The 17,737-nt window shown below is 43.2% G+C and overlaps 1 protein-coding gene across 4 annotated transcripts in view; it reads right to left on the minus strand.

Moving 5' to 3' along the window:
- LOC129499858 (aurora kinase C) overlaps positions 1–17,737 on the minus strand; it is a 55,587-nt gene that overhangs the window by 22,623 nt on the left and 15,227 nt on the right. The window contains exons 1-7 of one of the 4 annotated variants that reach the window (XM_055309809.1): positions 4,495–4,807; positions 4,373–4,409; positions 3,997–4,188; positions 3,523–3,661; positions 2,661–2,809; positions 1,517–1,691; positions 1,067–1,341 (exon numbers count right to left, since the gene is read on the minus strand). The exons of 1 other annotated variant lie outside the window; for it this stretch is intronic. In XM_055309809.1, coding sequence (XP_055165784.1) covers positions 1,171–1,341; positions 1,517–1,691; positions 2,661–2,809; positions 3,523–3,661; positions 3,997–4,188; positions 4,373–4,409; positions 4,495–4,555 — 924 coding nt within the window. In that variant the 5' untranslated portion in view covers positions 4,556–4,807 and the 3' untranslated portion in view covers positions 1,067–1,170. Of the gene's footprint in view, positions 1–1,066; positions 1,342–1,516; positions 1,692–2,660; positions 2,810–3,522; positions 3,662–3,996; positions 4,189–4,315; positions 4,410–4,494; positions 4,808–17,737 lie in introns of those variants that run through there. 2 more of the 4 variants (XM_055309810.1, XM_055309808.1) reach the window with 2 other exon arrangements.

Genomic DNA, 17,737 nt, shown 5'->3' on the forward strand with positions numbered 1-17,737 from the left:
ACTTTTTTCACATGTGGCTGACACGGTTTAATTAAATGGTTTGAGGAAAGGATGTACATCAGATAGCAAAGTTAAGATTTTTATATTCTGTGTCATAGGAGGCAGAATGTCTGGAATCAGTGGTGAGGAAAACTATGTAGCTATTGGAGAAACTTTGAAATCCCTATTGTAAAGCATGTCTGAGAGTTTTCATAATTTAGACATACATCACCTGATAGTCAATGTGGAAGCCCTAGTTGACTTTTCTGTGTATCTACCTCCCAAAAATGTGCCCAGTGATGTCCAGCACCAAACTGAGTAATATTGCAGGTACCTATGAACAAACCAGTTAATTAGGAATTTCCAGGTGTTTAACTGAAATATTCATTAAAGAGCACTGATAGGACAAAGCTAGAGAGCAAGAAATATGGGCATTGGAGGTGCAGATGAAAACTCATGAGCCAGCGTCCTGGAGCATTTAAATTACAGATCTACAATAGTGGGGCTGTCCATCTGAGAGTCAAGTAGCTGACTTATATTACTGGGTCTGGTCATACACAGAGATGTGGTCCTGCATGTGCTGGACATTTCACATTGAGGAAACCATGTAGAATATGGTGAAGGAAGTAACATTAACTCCATATAAACTATTTTTAAGTTAGGAGATGATTTATTTCATGCAATCAGAATATGACACACCATGGAGGTGCTAGTGAATTTGAGAATTGAGTGGCATTGTTGTGCAGGGAAACATTTTATCTCAGAGATGGTAGCATGCTGGAGGTCAGTATAAAGAGGGTGGACCTCTGGTTTAATCAGAGTCCTGTTTTACAAATGGCATACTCCTAAAAATATGGGGTATAGTAAATTGAGTCTCTAGAAGCCAATGTAACAGGTAGTATGTTATACACCACCAGAGTGGTTATCTGTACAAAATAGTTACTAGTTTTTAAGGTGAATAGTTGAGTCACCATCCCTGGGGGCCAGGAGGGACAGCATCTTGGGACACTCTCATGGGAAAGAGTTTCTACAAGAAATAAAGATTTTGCCCAGTCACACGCCAACTCAAATAACTATACACAACTAGTACAAAGTGATTCAGCTTTTATTAATTAGCATCTTAGAAGAAACAAAAGATAAGAGAGCCAGCAGAGCTCTGAACAAACACAATGAAACAGGTGCAGACAGGCCTCAAGAAGCCATTTGAACAGATGGAGGCAACACCCTCCTCGAGTGAGCCCTGACCCAGGGGTGCTCCATGATCTGGGCCAAGGGTAGCCTTTCCAAAGGCTGGTATCTGAGAAGCTTGGAGACTAAGTCCTGGGCCCCCAAAGGTAATGATGGGGGAAATCGTAGGTCTACCTGATGAGGCCAGAGAAGACAGAAGAGAATGTGGTTAATTTGTGTGCTGTGTGTTTTCTCCATTCCTTGAGACCATTCAAGGCACTGTTCTGGATCTTATTAGACAACTTTTGTGTGCACCCCAGGCCCTGCAGTCTTGGCTACCCAGTGAATGCCCAGCGTGTAGCCTTCCTACCTTGAGGATGCGTCTGTAGGTCTCATTATGGGAAGGGCTCTCAAAGGGTGGATATCCTACCAACAGCTCATAGCAAAGTACTCCAATGCACCACAGATCAACCTTCTCATTGTATGTTCTCCTCTCAATCATTTCTGGGGGCAAGTAGTCCAGAGTCCCACACATTGTCTTTCTCCTAGAAGACAGCAGAGAAGGGACCACTGTGCAGAGGCCCAGAACACAAGGGTAACCCTCCTTTTCTAGATTCTGGTAAGACGGGAGGCCCTAAAAAATCCAAGCAGTCCCTTCCTGTGCATAGGAATTTGGAAACACCAAGATTTTTTTTTTAAGATTTTATTTATTCATGAGAGACACACAGAGAGAGGCAGAGACACAGGCAGAGGGAGAAGCAGGCTCCCTGTGAGGAGCCTAATGCAGGACTTGAACCCCAGTCCCTTGGGATCATGCCCTGAGCCCAAGGCAGACACTCAACTGCTGAACCACCCAGGTGTCCCTGGAAACACCAAGTTTTTATAAGGATCCAGGGGGACTCCTGGGTGGCTCAGTGGTTGAGCGTCTGTCTTCAGCTCATGATCCTGGGGTCCTGGGATCAAGTCCTGCATCAGGCTCCCTGCAGAGAGCCTGCTTCTCCCTCTGCCTGTGTCTCTGCCTTTCTCTCTGTCTCTCGTGAATAAATAAAATCTTTAAAAATAATAATAAGGGTCAAGTTTTAGGAGAGGAAAATACTGGGACCTATCAATTCCATATTTTGGAATTATTCATATAGTTATGTAGCTCATGATCCAGAATATTTTCAGAATATTCTGGGCATCAATAGAGATTTTGAACAAACTCATGATACATCAAGAGGGACCAAGTAAAATTCCTGGAATTATGGAGCAATGATTCTTATTTACATGGAAGCTAACTGGGAAAATTCTATGTTAACAGAGAACAAAAGGTAAAAGATAAGGTTGAGCCACATTCTTTCAATCTACAAATGTACATTAAATATATGCATATGAAAAAGGCAGTACAAAAAAAAAAAAGGAAAAGGCAGTACTCAAATACAAACCTAACTTTGTATCTGAGTCTTATACATGGAATAAATTAAATTGGATCATTCCTAACTGGCACCCAGGGCCCATGCCATCACCTGACCTACCTCAGAGATGGTGTGTGCACAGACCAGCCGAAGTCTGCAATTTTCACCTCACCCTTGAACCCTAGCAGTAGGTTCTCTGGTTTAATATCCCGGTGAATCACCTTTTTCTCGTGGCAGTAAGTCAGAGCATCTGCCAATTCCTCCATTATCTGAGTGAGCAAAGAAATTCGAGAAATGAAGCCAGCCACAATTTCCATGAGATAAGATACTCACATGCATTTTATAGTTGTAATGGAATCTTTATTTCCTGCTTACCAACCATTACTTCCTTAATGGCACCACAATTATTGGTGGGGAAGGGATTCATCTCATTTTATGAAGTCTTATAGGATAGATGCTAAAGTATACAGAACCTCCCTTTTGCCCTACCACAGCAAGTAGCTAGACACAGGTCCTGAGGCCTGAAGAAATGATACAAAAACAGGAGGAAAATTGCAAGAATATTCAGATAGCAAGTTGACCCAACCCGTCTGCTGGAATAATTGTTGCTCTGATTTCCCATCTGGAGCCCTCTAGAAATCTCTTGCTTCCTATTCTAAGCCAGCTCCACTCACTTATTCAGTGAAATCCTCCATAGGTTTTCAACATGCTTTTCTGCATAAAGTAGCGGAGTTAGATTGTCTTGCTTACAACCAAAGAATCCAAATTCATACACACTAATTATTAATAGTCTGGGGGTAATTAGAATATCAAAATTTGAAGTTATGGGATATATGTATCATTATATCAAAGGTATAGAATTCAGAAATAAAGGGGAAAAAAACACTGGACACTAATGACAACCACAAGTAGTGATGCACACACACACACACACGTCCACAGTAAACTCATGGGCCCCAAAGCCCGCAGGCCTCCACCTCACCGTGGCTGTGTGCTGTTCATCTAATGTGTGGCTCTTTTGCAGCTCCTTATAGAGCTCACCCCTTGGAGCATATTCCAGAATCAGGTACACGCGGCGTGCATCATGAAAATAGTTGTACAGGCGTAGGATATTGGGGTGTCTGGAGAAGGGACAGAGGAAAGGTCAGATTTGTAAGACCCAACTCCTGATGCTATTACAAGTGACTGGTCACACAAGGGGCAAACTGCTGGGACCAGAGTAATAGCAGTTTGATACTCGAGTGTGTGAGACAACCGGAGCACACATCAAGATTTTGGCATCTGAAACGGAGGATACGTGGTATAAGTGGAATGAAATGCAGAAACAAATCTTCAAGGTGGAATCAAGGTGGCCTATTTGAGGGTCGTCTGGGGGAAATGGGTTCAGACTCCAGAGATGGAAGAGAGAACAGAAGAGTGGGAAACCAGTGCCAGATTCTCATGCAGACTGTCCTACTGTAGATGCGCCTGGATTTCAATTTCCCTGCGCAGCTGGTGCTCCAGTCCTTCCTTTTCTATCTGGGACTTGAAGAGGACTTTCAGGGCCACAATGAAGTGGCTTTCCTTGAGCCGAGCCAGGTACACGTTCCCAAATTTTCCCTTGCCAAGGGGGCGCCCGATTTCAAAGTCATCGATGGTGAGGCGCCGCCTGAGAGGAGTGGAAGAAAGGAGTCTGTTTAGGAGGTGGGTGGAGGGCAAGCGGGGAGTCTCCCCCGGCCCCGCCCCTGCCCCTTGCCCTTCTCGGGGCACAGTGCTCAGGCCAGAAGCGGACCCACCACACGTGCCGCCAGCTCTTCATTTCTTTGCTCCCCCTTCCCACTCCAGTCTCTCACCCGGGCGGGACGCTGAGCTCCACGTGGCCTGCTGCATCTACGTGAGACAGACGAACAGACAGAAGTCAGCACTTCCTTCTGGGCACCCTCCACCCCAACAACTGACACCAGCCCTTCTCAACCTTTGCTCTGTTCCTGGGTCTTCTCGCCTTCGCTTGCGGGCTGAGCGCTGCCCGACAGCATCACGGTGTCCGGGCGACTCCCGAGCGGAAAAGGCGAGTGCGCAGGACGCCTTCGTGGAAAGGCGCAGGGGAGGTGGCACTGAGCGCGAGGCTCCTCGGACGCCACCCTGCTCCACGCGGCCTGCGTGCTCCCACAGAAGGCACCCCAGGAGGCTCCCCGATGAAGGTCCCTGGATCCACCAACGCCTAGGATATCCGGAGGATGGCACCAGTGGGCTTTTATCCCAGGGTCCCACTCATTGGCTGAGCCGACAGTTCCTGGCCGACTCCCATTGGTGGAGGCTTATAAGCGCTTAGGCAGCGTCTCCAATAGAGGAGGCAAGAATGGGAGCTTCCGCTCAACCTTAGCGAAGAGGTGGGGGGCGGGGGGACACCGGGAGCTGGGGCTTCAGGAGCCTCAGAAAACGAAAGAATTGAGGGCCGCGGAGAGGGTACGTTGCCAATGGTCTCGTTGGATGAGGCCTACATGGTGGACTCCATGAAAGCGCGAATGCGTTAATGAACTGACGGTGCACGTGTGAATGAGTAGACACCAACTGCAAGAAGTTGCTGGGGTGCCCACGTGGCGTCTGCAAACCCTCAAACCACGTGTGTGCCGCCCTCACGGCCCCCACGTGTCCGACTCGGGGGTTGTTCTCCAGGGCCCTTCTCCGTCACGCTTCCCAATATTTCTGCCTCCTCCCCGAATGTCCTGCAGCTCTTACTCTGTCCAGTTCACCCCCAACCCCCGAGGCCAGCCCCTCACCCCCATCCCAGGACTACAGGCTCGTTCAGCGCGATGACGCACAGTCAATTCATCCCTTGCCTCCATGTGTGTGTTGGACCAGCAGAAATATTTTACCAGCAAAAAGAAAAAGGATGGGGGTTATTTGGAAATAACAAACTATTACAATTAGAGATAAGGAAGCTACAACAAAAACCATAGGCTAGTCCCTCAAACCTAGGAAAGGAACACATGTTATGGAGAAGGAAATTTGGGAGTTGTTTGGGAGGAACACGTTATGGAGAAGGAAATTTGGGAGTTGTTATGCAGCCCGTAGAGTAAAGGAAAGTCCGTTGGAGAAAAGCAACAAACACTTTAGTAAAAGGCAGTTTCTCATTGTTCGAGTTGCAAGGGGTGAGGATGGGGGTCGATTTCTTATAGAAAATGCAATCTTTTCTCCTTGGGGCTTATTATTGATGATTTTTTTTCCTGTTGTGGATTTTTCTGTTGGGGTCTGTGATTGACATCCGTAGGCCACATATGAGAGCTTCTCCTCTGGCCTCCTGACTCCATTTTAGTGAAATTTCCTTTTATTAATTTTCACAGACCGTGTAATCAGTTTTCATTTGGGGTCTCAAATAGTAAAATCAGCCCACATGTTTATTTGTTTGGCAAACACAGAAGTTTCAAAAAGTTTTAAATGGAATTCTTTTAGATAACAATATAAGTTGCTGGAGAAATATAACTTAAAAAGAAAAAAAATCTTTTCCCAACCCAGAAAACTCCATAAAGATAGTAGACAAGTAAAAAAGTTTATTACTGAAATAGCTTTAAACCAGAATGTGATGCCATATCACAAATTATTGCTGAGAGATGGCAAAGTCAGAAAGATACCCTTTCATACATCCAAGCAGACACCGGCTTTCTCAATGTCTCCCATTACATATTTTCAACATAGACAATAATTAGTCCTCTCAAGTAGGGAAACATGACAGTACCATTTGTTATACATAATTCGTCCTCAATTTACCTCATAATTGGGGTAAATTGGCTGCTACATTGGCTTTCTATAAGGGAAAACAAACTTCTCATTACCTGAGGGTAGAAGGTAGTGTTAACCTTAAAAAGTTATTTTACCAGCAAAAAATGAGGTTATTTGGAAATAGCATAGAATTCCAACTAGAAACATGCAAGCTATGGTAAAACTATAGGCAAACCTAACAGAAAAGTTATTTTATGAAGGAAGAGGAAGTTGGGACAGTTGTTTTGAACAAAACCCATTGGAGAAAAGCAACAATTCAAGGTGATGACAGTTTCTCATTGGCAGAGTTGCAGGGTTGATTGATCTTGTTTTGCAACTTGGAGCAAGGTGCCCACCAAAGTTAGGTGTCTACCTTCCCAGAGGAACTGGGAGATAGGAATTCTCTCTCCCATGATGTCTGCATTTCAAAGAGATAGCTCCTAAGTCTTTTGAGAAAGACATTCTTGGTTTGGGAGAGCACAGGGTGCCTGAGGAAAAGCCAGAAGGCTAGTGTGTCTAGAGCTGCAACTGCAGGGGTTCAACTGGGATTACATGAGTTAGAGAGATAAATGGAGACAAATTGTGCAGAAACATATCAGCCTTTGTAAGGAGGTTGTAAATGCTCCAGAATGTTATCCAAAATGTACCTGTGATTTGTTTAACAGATATGGTAAGGCAGCAGACCTAGAAGTAGTTGTCATGAAGGAAGTTTATGCTCCCACATCCCTAACAAATAAGAGTTAGGGCATGTTACTGGTAGGAGATTCTTTGTTGTATTTGTGGAGATCTTGGATTCCCCACAAAAGATTTACTTGGGGATCTACTCTCAGATAAAGACAGGAAGAAGGAAGGGAGCAAGCACAAAGCAGTTTATTAAGGACAGTACACTGTCAAGGTGGGAAAGCAGGCAGGTCCACTCCCAAGGCTACAGGGATCTTAAATAAATGGTGGTCATGGCTCAGGGAGGGAGTAGTCTCTACTTCCAATCATTTGGGAGATTCCTCCCACTGGTTGGGAGGGGGAGTTTTCTACCCTACAAGATTTTTTCTTTTTTAAGATTTTATGTATTTATTCATGAGAGACAGAGAGAGGCAAAGACACAGGCAGAGGGAGAAGCAGGCTCCATAGAGGGAGCCTGATGCGGGACTGGATCCCAGAACTCCAGGATCATGCCATGGGCCAAAGGTAGGCTCTAAAACGCTGAGCCACCCAGGGATCCCGACCCTAGGAGATTTGTATCAGAACCCTTTTGGCAACCTTCTCTCATGGGGGGGAAGGGGACAAAACTGCAATGCAAATGCATTATAATGACCCTAGGGGTTACCCTAGTGTACCGGTGGAAGAGGAGAGCACAGGCTCTGCACCCGTGGCTCAAGATCTGTCAGCCCTGGGGTGTTGGAAGCCATAGGCAGGATGTTGTGACCATCCTTGCCTCCAGCTCATCTGTCTTTTTTATCAGGCATACCACACAAGGTGGTATGGAGAAGCACCAGGGTGGGTCAGGAGGCGACAGCAGTGATGTAGAAAGCACATTTATTATGTGTAGGTTTTTTGTTTTGTTTTTTGGCAGGAAAGGTAAGGCAAGACAGGTAAACAGTTTAGGACTGACTTATTTGAATAATACTGGAGGGACTTTAGAGCATGTGTCACTTCCTGTCTAGTACCTGGTCCTGGAGTTTCAGGGCAGAGGAATATTGCCTCCTGGAGTTTGGGAGCCAGGGAGAGGTAGGTAGTTTGCATATGAATAGTGAGGTCCTGGAAAAGCTGTTAGCTAGTCCTGGTGGGGGGTGGGGAGGGGTGGGAGTGGGGGGAATGGGATAGTGTCTCCCCAGGCAGAAAGGCTCCAGATGCCAGACCACAGAGAAATAAAAATATATAGTTAGTACACTGTGAAATAGATAACCATCCTGGCGGGCGGGGGGGGGGGGGTTGAGCTGAATGGTAATGGAATCTGGTTCATGTCACTTAAAAGATCAATCTGGATATTGTGTGGAAATTAAACCATAGAAGGGGCATGAAAAGGGAAGATCTATTAGGCTATTTTCCAGATGGGTGAGGATGAGGATTTAAATTAAGATTAGGACAGGGGAGGTGGTCTATCACAAAGTACAAATATCAGTTGATCAAAAGAGACAAATAATCAAATTAGTACAAAACTTATGAATATATATGTAATTATTCTGCAATATGGTTGTTATTTAGCTCTACCCATACTCCACACTGCCCCTTTCAAAAATAAGATTTCTAATACTACAGTTACCTTCATAGAAATGCTTTACTACAGAGACACCATGCAGAGATCACTGTTCTGTCACAGAGCCTAGGCCAAGGGCCAAGGTGGACTGTGCAGGAAGTGTTAATTGAACAGGCTTTGGTGGCTCAAATGCTACACATTCCAAAGGCCTGGCCCTTGAGCAGCTCCAGGAAGACAACCTGAGTCCTTGTAGTATCTCGACTGGTTAAGAGTGACTTTATGCCTGTTACTCTTATCTGCAAGCCCCGCTGCATCAGTTTGACCAGATTTATCCAGTTTGTATGCCTGAGCCTCTGTATCTTCGCCTTCTGTGACCCCACTGAGCATCCGTGTTCAGTCATGAAGGTACTGCATGCCTCAGTAAGAAACCCTGGACACTGAAGCTTGTGTGGCTTTCCCTCATCGGTGATATTTGCACATAATGTCACACATTTTGCCAAAGACTTCAGCAAACCCTTGTACAACTACACTGGGAAGGAACACTTGGCAGCTTGTACTTGGTTTCCCCTGGACTTTTTACCCTGTGTGACCTTGACCTTGGTGACCTCGACCTGTGTCCCTCTGCTGTACCAGACGGTAACTGTGAATGTAAAAGCAGTTCTGAGTCGAGCGAATCCACCTAGCACACCATCAAGCAGGAAGGTGGTTTAAGGAAGCAAAGAACCCTATGTGTACATGATTATGATCTAGATGGGTGTTCCGGTCAAGGTTCCCTGATGAAATGCCATTTGAGATTATATGGGAGGGGGATCCCTGGGTGGCGCAGCAGTTTAGCGCCTGCCTTTGGCCCAAGGCGCGATCCTGGAGACCCGGGATCGAATCCCACGTCGGGCTCCTGGTGCATGGAGCCTGCTTCTTCCTCTGCCTCTGTCTCTGCCTGTCTCTCTCTCTGTGTGACTATCATAAATAAATAAATAAATACATAATTAAAAAAAAAAGAGATTATATGGGAGGGATGAATGTGCACTAAATGTGCAGCAGGCAGAGGGAAAAAGGCCATAGCAGGTGCAAAAACGAAGGAAAGGGAAGCAGGAAGTGGAGACCAGAGTCTTGCAAGAGAAAAGGTAGTAAATTAGGCACATCTCACCCCAGTAAGGCTTTATGGATGGGCCATGTGAAGGATTTGGTTTTTCTCCCCAGAGTGAAGGGAAGTCATGAAACATTTCGGGGAAAAGGGCTGGGGGTGAGCCCTACACGACCAAGTCTGAGCCCTATCTCTGGCTTCCGGGTGGAGAATCAACTTGAGGATAAAAGTGGAAGGTAAAGCAGAAGCTGAGGTGTTAGATGATATCTGGATGGACCAGGGAGATGGCAGTGGATGCATGGCAGCAAGGTCACAGTGGGAAAACACCTGTTTGACACAGAAATAGAAGCAGAATAAACGGACTTTTAAAAGTCATCCGCAGCTAAGAACAAGCCAGGAAGTATGTCCAGGCAGTCTGACGAGGGGGCCCATGCTATTAATGCTCCACTGCTACAAGAAAGGCAAAAAGAGCTGCCTATTTACTATTTAGTTCAAACCATTCAACTGTGAGACGTGTAACCTATCTGTAAGATTACAGGTCGTTGACCCTCAAAACTCAAGGATGACATCACTGAGCATTCCTGATGCATCCCTGCATGCCACAACTGAGACAGGAAAGGCTGTCTGTGGGCCAGGGTGTGAGGAGAGGGAGCTGCAGATTCCCAGAGGCCAGACTCCCACAGGTTTCCTGCATCATGTCTCTGTGGAGGGCCCTCTCAGCTGGAGCCCAATGCTTCCACTCCCTCCCAGTCACACTGAAGGATCCATCAACTTGATGATGCCTGCAACACACTAATCTCAAGTGATACACATATTTGGTATTGTTTGTTAAAGTCAGAGGTGGAGTATGAGCAGCAGGAACAAAGAAATGAGATTATTGCTGATATGTACTATAGAAAACAAATCACATCAATCTAGCCTATTTTTATAAAGGTAATAAATGGGTATACTTGGAAGTCAGGCCACTTGAAGCCATATATACACACACATACATGTAACATACATCTCAGGTGTATACATATGTATGTGTGTATATAGTCATTGGTGTGTATACACACAATCAGTATTTGTAAGAAATAAAGTCCTTTCTCACCAGATTTCCCTGTACCTTGTGTTCACTAATTTAAATCCTGGCTTGTTTCTAAGTTCCACTGTGTCTGTTTTTTTGGTTTTGGTGTGTTATGCTCATAAGCCTCCAAATATACAACTCTTACTTGGTGCTGTAAGAACTGCTTTTGTGTTGTTACAGAAATTTAATCAGCTTTTTTTTTTAAGATTTTATTTATTTATTCATGAGAGACATACAGAGAGAGAGGCAGAGACACAGGCAAAGGGAGAAGCAGGCTCCATGCAGGGAGCCTGATGTGGGACTTGATCCCGGGTCTCTGGGATCACGCCCTGGGCTGCAGGTGGCACTAAACCACTGCACCACCGGGGCTGCCCAGCTTTTCTTTTTTAAACCATTTCAGTCTGTATAAGGAAGGAACACTGCAGGTCAGAGAACAACTCTCCTCGGAGTTTGTAAGGTTTGCCCTTGGCTGAGGTTTGAGAACTTAGGTATCAGTAGGTTTCCCAGCAGCCGGGACAGGAGTATCTCAGTGTGCCCAAGTTTCTGGGGTAAACAATGTGGTTTACATGGAACGCCTGCCATCCCTTTGGAAATCTAGAGCTTGTTACATGATAGGAGAGCCCCACCCCTACAAAAAACCTGGGTACTGAGTGTCGTATGAGCTCCCCTAGACTTTTTAAATCCTGGTCGTAACTCTTTTTTTTTTTTTTTTTCTGGTCGTAACTCCTTGATGGAACTCAAATTAAGCCTGTCCTGTGTGACTTCCCTGAGACAGGACTCTGGATGCTTGTCTCATGTCCTCTGGCCTTCCTCAGTCCTTGTATCTCATCCCTTGGCTGTGTTTGCTTTCTCTCCTTTTGCTATAATAAGTCACAGCGATTGAGTCTGATAAAATGTCAAGTCCTATGAGTCTTCCTAGTAAATCACTGCAACTGGGGATGATCTTGAGGATTCCTGACACATTCACTGGGATTTCTAAAATTTTACTAATATGGCCATACAGGCCTGTGCAGATTCTCTTTGAGGCCAACAGGTCATTTACTGTGCCAACTATACAAACAGCTTTGTGTGAAGTCTGTGAGAGACCCAAACATTACGATAAAATAAAAAACACCCTGTGCTGTGTCACCATCGTTAAGTCACACATACTGAGTCTACAAGGGGAGGGGGGGCAGAGGTAAAATGAACACCACAATGAGACAATGGCTAGAAGTGGGGATGATCAAAAATGGGTGCAAAGTGTCTGACTTGGGCAACAAGGCAGAAGACGGTGACATTCACTGAGGTTTTGAGCACCTCAAACAACACTAAAAACCAAATGCATGCCTTAGCTTCTCTCTACCTCACTGCCACCTCAAGCCCTCCTCTGTACTTTATGCACAGTTGTAACAGATTATGCAGCTGTTAAAGAGTTTGATTTATCCAACGTATAGGGATAGTCAAGATATACTGGCAAATGAGAAAAATAATTTGCAGACAAAAGACAGCAATCTATTCTGTTTTGAAGGAGTGCATAGACCTGCCCTGGGAGAGGCAGTAAAGTGGTAAGGACAGGATTTTGCAGCCTGTCTACCTGACCTCCAATCCCAAATCCCACACTTCCTAATCAACTATGAAACCTTCGACACACGCTTTTCACTTCTTTGCGCCTTAGTTTTCTGATCTGTAAGATAGGGATAACATAATCTGCCAAATAGAATTATCACAAAAATTAAAAAGAATTAATGTATATAAAGGTGTAGAGCATTCAAAACAATGAGGGAAACATAATAACATATCTGCTTGCTCCCATGATTATTAGGGGTGCATCCTCAAGGTGATGGCTGTGACCACATGACACATGCATACAGGCGCAGTACGTAAGAATACTGACAAGGCATGGAAGGATGACCAGAGAGAAACAGTCAACCTGGAGACAAGGATTTGGGGAACTCTGTATTTCACTGAGCATAAAATGCCTCAAGGAGGGAATTAACTCAGTCATGGAACACCTTACAAGTGAGAGAGCAAGGGTGACAGATTCTGAGCAGCACAACTGTTTAGCAATAGATGGAAGACAATGCAGACCCTCTGAAGTAGGGCAGGAGCTCACAGAAACCAGGAAAGTCCCTCTTTCAAGTCAGAGGTGGGCAGCAGTAAAAAGATCCAATCAGAGTGTGTGTGTTGGGTGGAGGGGAGTGGGGGGGACAAGAGGGAACTTTGTGAGACTTGCTTAAGTCCAGCGACAGTGGTGGAGACCATGGTTTAGTCGTCAGGGGGGTGAAGGGACATGAGAAGGTGGGGACAGACAGTGGACAGAACAGTTACACAGGGTGTGTCTAGGAGAGAGAAGGGCAGAGCTCACTGGGCATGTGGGGCAGAAAGCACCTGGGGTGACACTAGAGACCAGTACACAAGTATAGATTAAGAGGATAGAAGAGGATTAAGAAGGAGAAGTTAAAGACCAAGCAGTGAGGTTATAAAATAGGTCCTAGAAAAATCAGAGATTGGAGATATGTGTCCAACAGCAACGAGCAAGAGTGACCCTTGAAGACCTCCTCTGGGACTGTAACAAGGCTTAGAGACCTGGGGAATTTTATACACAATTTCCCATGGAGACTAAAACCCTGAATAATCTGCAGTTTTCAGTTTTAAGATCAGTTTTAGAAATATTTGTGATAACAGGATCTTCATTTCTCCAGATATGTTAGGACTTCTATTCCAACATCAAGATAAACCACTAGAGAATCACAACTTTGGACTACACAGTATAGCCTGTTTTTTAAGAGTCCTTCTTTGGAATTATATACTAGATACTAGACAAGGAAATAGAAAATGTAAAAAAGAAATAAGTAGAAATTAAACTGAGAAAAAAACTGGGGTGCCTCAATCAGTTAAGTGTCTGCCTTTGGTTCAGATTATGATCCCAGAGTCCTGAGATCAGGCCCCAGGTTGGGCTCCTTGCTCAGCAAGAGCATCTACTTCTCCTTCTGCCCTGCCCCTCCCCTCACTCATGTGCTTGCACTCTCTCAAATTAAAAAGAAAAAAGAAAAAAAAAACCTTACTAGAAAGCCAAAAGCACAACACAAAAAACTGATGAAATCTATAGATAAAAACACCGTAAAAGTCCTTGACAGAAAGGATGCACTACAGACAGGGTAACAATGGTGAATAACAGGTTTCTCATCTGAAATCAGGAGGACAGAGGGAGGTAACATGTTTCTCTTCTACTATAAGAACTGTAAACCCCAAGTTTTTTATCCCACAAAAAACATCCTTCAGGGATGAAAGGGACATAGAAACCTTTTTAGATAAAGGAAAACAAAGTCCTTTGTCAACAGCAGACCTACCTCAGAAGAAAGGGTACAGGAAATTTGCAGGGAAATGTTAACAGAAGGCCTGGGTCTTCAGGAAGGGAGAAAGAACGGAATGGTTAATAATAGAGGTAAACAGACCATACACTTCATGAATTTTGTAGAAAATCTTTTGACAGGTGGGGCACAAATTATAACATCCAACATAGTGCTCCATGTATAAAGAGAAAATACTTAGAATAAAAATGGAAAATGTTAAGGAATCTAATGGAATTAAGGTTTCTATACATCAAAGTGCTAAAATGCTGATATTAGACTGTGATATGTATAATACTTAGAATAAAAAAATTAAGACAACACTCAAAAATGTTATATCAAATGGAAATCTAAAAAATGCTGAAGTAACCTACAGGAAAGCAAAATAACAAACACAAAACAGAAAAGCAAAATAACAAAAACAACCAGAAAACAAGACGTACAATATAAAGGGAACACAAACAAAAAACAAATTTCATGTAAACCTACCAATTAAAAGATAAAAATAAGCAAGAATGGATTAAAAAGTAAAGTATGACCCAACTATATGCTGTTATAAGAAACTACTTCAAATATAATGATACAGATAAGGTTGAAAATTAAAAAGAGGGATCCCTGGGTGGCGCAGCGGTTTGGCGCCTGCCTTTGGCCCAGGGCGCGATCCTGGAGACCCGGGATCGAATCCCACGTCAGGCTCCCGGTGGATGGAGCCTGCTTCTCCCTCTGCCTGTGTCTCTGCCTCTCTCTCTCTCTCTCTGTGACTATCATAAATAAATAAAGAAAAAAATATAAAAAAAAGAAAATTAAAAAGATATAAACCATGCAAAATATTAATCAAAACATGCAGTAGGGACCATATTAATCACTCAAAGTATGCTTCAAAGGCAAGAAAATGAACAGGAACAAAAAGGATATTACTTAATGAAAGGGTTAACATACCAATATTAAATGTGAACCATTTAGTGCACCAAACAACAGGGATCCCTGGGTGGCGCAGCAGTATAGCCCCTGCCTTTGGCCCAGGGCGCGATCCTGGAGACCCGGGATCAAGTCCCACGTCGGGCTCCCGGTGCATGGAGCCTGCTTCTCCCTCTGCCTATGTCTCTGTCTCTCTCTCTCTCTGTGTGTGACTATCATAAATAAATAAAAATTAAAAAAAAATCAGCTTTAAAATACCCGAAACAGGGATCCCTGGGTGGCTCAGTGGTTTAGCGCCTGCCTTTGGCCCAGGGCACGATCCTGGAGACCCAGGATCAAGTCCCGCATCAGGCTCCCAGCATGGAGCCTGCATCTCCCTCTGCCTGTGTCTCTGCCTCTCTCTATCATGAATAAATAAAATCTTTAAAAAAAAAAATAAAATACCCGAAATAGAAAATGATAGAATTCAAAAGATGAACAGTTATACTTCAGGACAGCTATACATCAGAACTTCATCATCCCTCTCTTTGGAAGTGACAAAAATACTAAACAGTTTAGGTCAGTAAGGATATAGAAAATTTGACTACTACCAAGAGGACTGTCCAGACTGTGAAGGCTGAGAAACTGGGGCGTTGGGTTTAATATTATACTTTGTCAGCCATCTCAGACCAAGAACTGAACACCATCCCTGTTACAGGAAGAAACCACTCCCCCACTCTAGACAAGCCACGGGCTCATATAGGAATGTGGAACACCCAACCACCAAAGAATATAAACCCCGCCCTTTGCCCACCAAACTCGCGTGCCAATTCTGACCAGAATAACAGGCTAGTTCAAACGGACCCTAGAGGGTGAATCGTAATTCAGTTGGTCACCTGCTTGTGGACCGACATGACCATGTAACTTTCTGTAGGTTATAATCCTCATTGGCCACTGGCCCCTATAAAACTGCTACACCTCTTAACCTCGGGTCCAAGCCCCTGGTCTGTTGTGTTGGGTATACTTGGACGCAAGCTCAAGCTTGTAAATAAACCCTCGTGCGTTTGCATCGGTGTCGGCTCCTTGGTGGTTTCTCCACAATCTTGGGCACAACACATTTACAGAAACTCCACTCAATGACAGCAGAACACAAATTCTTTTCAGGAGGTCTTTTAGGATATTCAATAAATTAGGCTGTATCTTAGGTCATAAATACTTTAACAAATTTAAACATACCAAACATAAACTAGAAATCAAAAGATAAGGAAAATACTCCAGAACACTAGAAAACTAAACAATAATCTATGAACCCATTAGAGTTTCTAAAGAAATCAAGAATCATTAGAGCTGAATAAACTGTAATGAAAATTTGCAGGATGAAGTCACAATGCTGTGAGGAAACATTATTGTACTAAATGCTTACGTTAGAATACAACCAAGGTAAAGGAGAAGATATAAAGATCAGAACAGAAATTAGTGAAATTATCAACAGCAATAGGGAACAAAAGAACAAATGAAATAAAGTGCTAGTTCTCCAAAATGATTAGTACGATTGATAAATGCCTAAGAAAATGGGCAAAAATAAAACAAAGAGTGAACATATTTCCAAAATCAGGAATCAAATGGGATATTATAAGTACAGATACTGCTCCCATTAAAATGGTAATAAGGAAATATTTCAAACAAGTTTATTAACTAACCAGAAAATTTAGATGAAGTGGAACAATTCCTCGAACAGGACAAAGTTCAAACTATCAAATGTATCCAACATCAAAATTATTCTGAATTCAAGAAATTAGAAGGACGTCTGTGTGGCACAGTGGTTGAGCGTCTGCCTTCAGCTTGGGGCATGATCCCAGGGGTCCAGGATTGAGTCTGCCTCGGGCTCCCCGTGAGGTGCCTGCTTCTCCCTCTGCCTATGTCTCTGCCTCTCACGAATAAACAAAATCTTAAAAAAAAAAAAAAAAAAAAAGAAAAAAAAGAAATTAGAGGAAAACTTCCTCAACAAAATACAATCAAATGGAATGTTTTAATATATGATATACAAAAAAAATTCATACACTTCAACCAAATGGGATTTATTCCAAGGATGCAAGGCTGGTTCAATATTCAAAACTAGTCAATATAATACATTTTATCAACAGGCTATAGAAATCAGATGATCACATCAATTGATGGAGGCAAAGTATTTGACAACATCTAACATTCATAATAACAAAAATCTCAGCAAATTAAGAATAGATGGAAATTTTCTAAACTTGATAAGAAAACTTCGGAAAAAAATACTTAAACTAACATCATATCTACCCAATGAAAACCTGAACATTTTCCTCCTAATATGAGGGATCAGTCAAGGGCATTCTTTCTTATTACTCCTATTCAACATCATGTTGGAAGGCCCACTAGTGCAGTAAGAAAAGAAAGTAACATAATACAGATGGGAAGGAAGAAGTAAGACTCTTATGCAGCTGACATATCTTTGCAGAAAAGCCTGAGGATTCTACTCAAAGAAATGGCTACAAATAAAGTGAGTTCAGTATGGTTGCAGGATGCCAAAATATCACTCCAAAAAACAATTATCTTTCTGTGTACTACTAAAGACCATATGGAAAAATAAGTGTAAAAATCAACACCATCACTCAAAACAAAAACAAAAACAAAAAACAAAAAAACCCTAGATAGAACTCTTAACAAAAATGTACAGGCTCTGTATATTAAAAATTATAAAACAGTAGTGAAATATCAAGAATTACTTAAATAACTGAAGTGTATATCATTTTTCAGTGTTCATGATGCTGCTTTTCAACAAACAGATCTACAGATTTCAACCAATTCCTATAAAAATGCAAGATTTTTTGCATCCTACGATTTATAAGAGAAGTCAAA

Source organism: Nyctereutes procyonoides, unplaced genomic scaffold, assembly GCF_905146905.1.
Source record: "Nyctereutes procyonoides isolate TBG_1078 unplaced genomic scaffold, NYPRO_anot_genome, whole genome shotgun sequence".
Classification (NCBI taxonomy): Eukaryota; Metazoa; Chordata; class Mammalia; order Carnivora; family Canidae; genus Nyctereutes; species Nyctereutes procyonoides.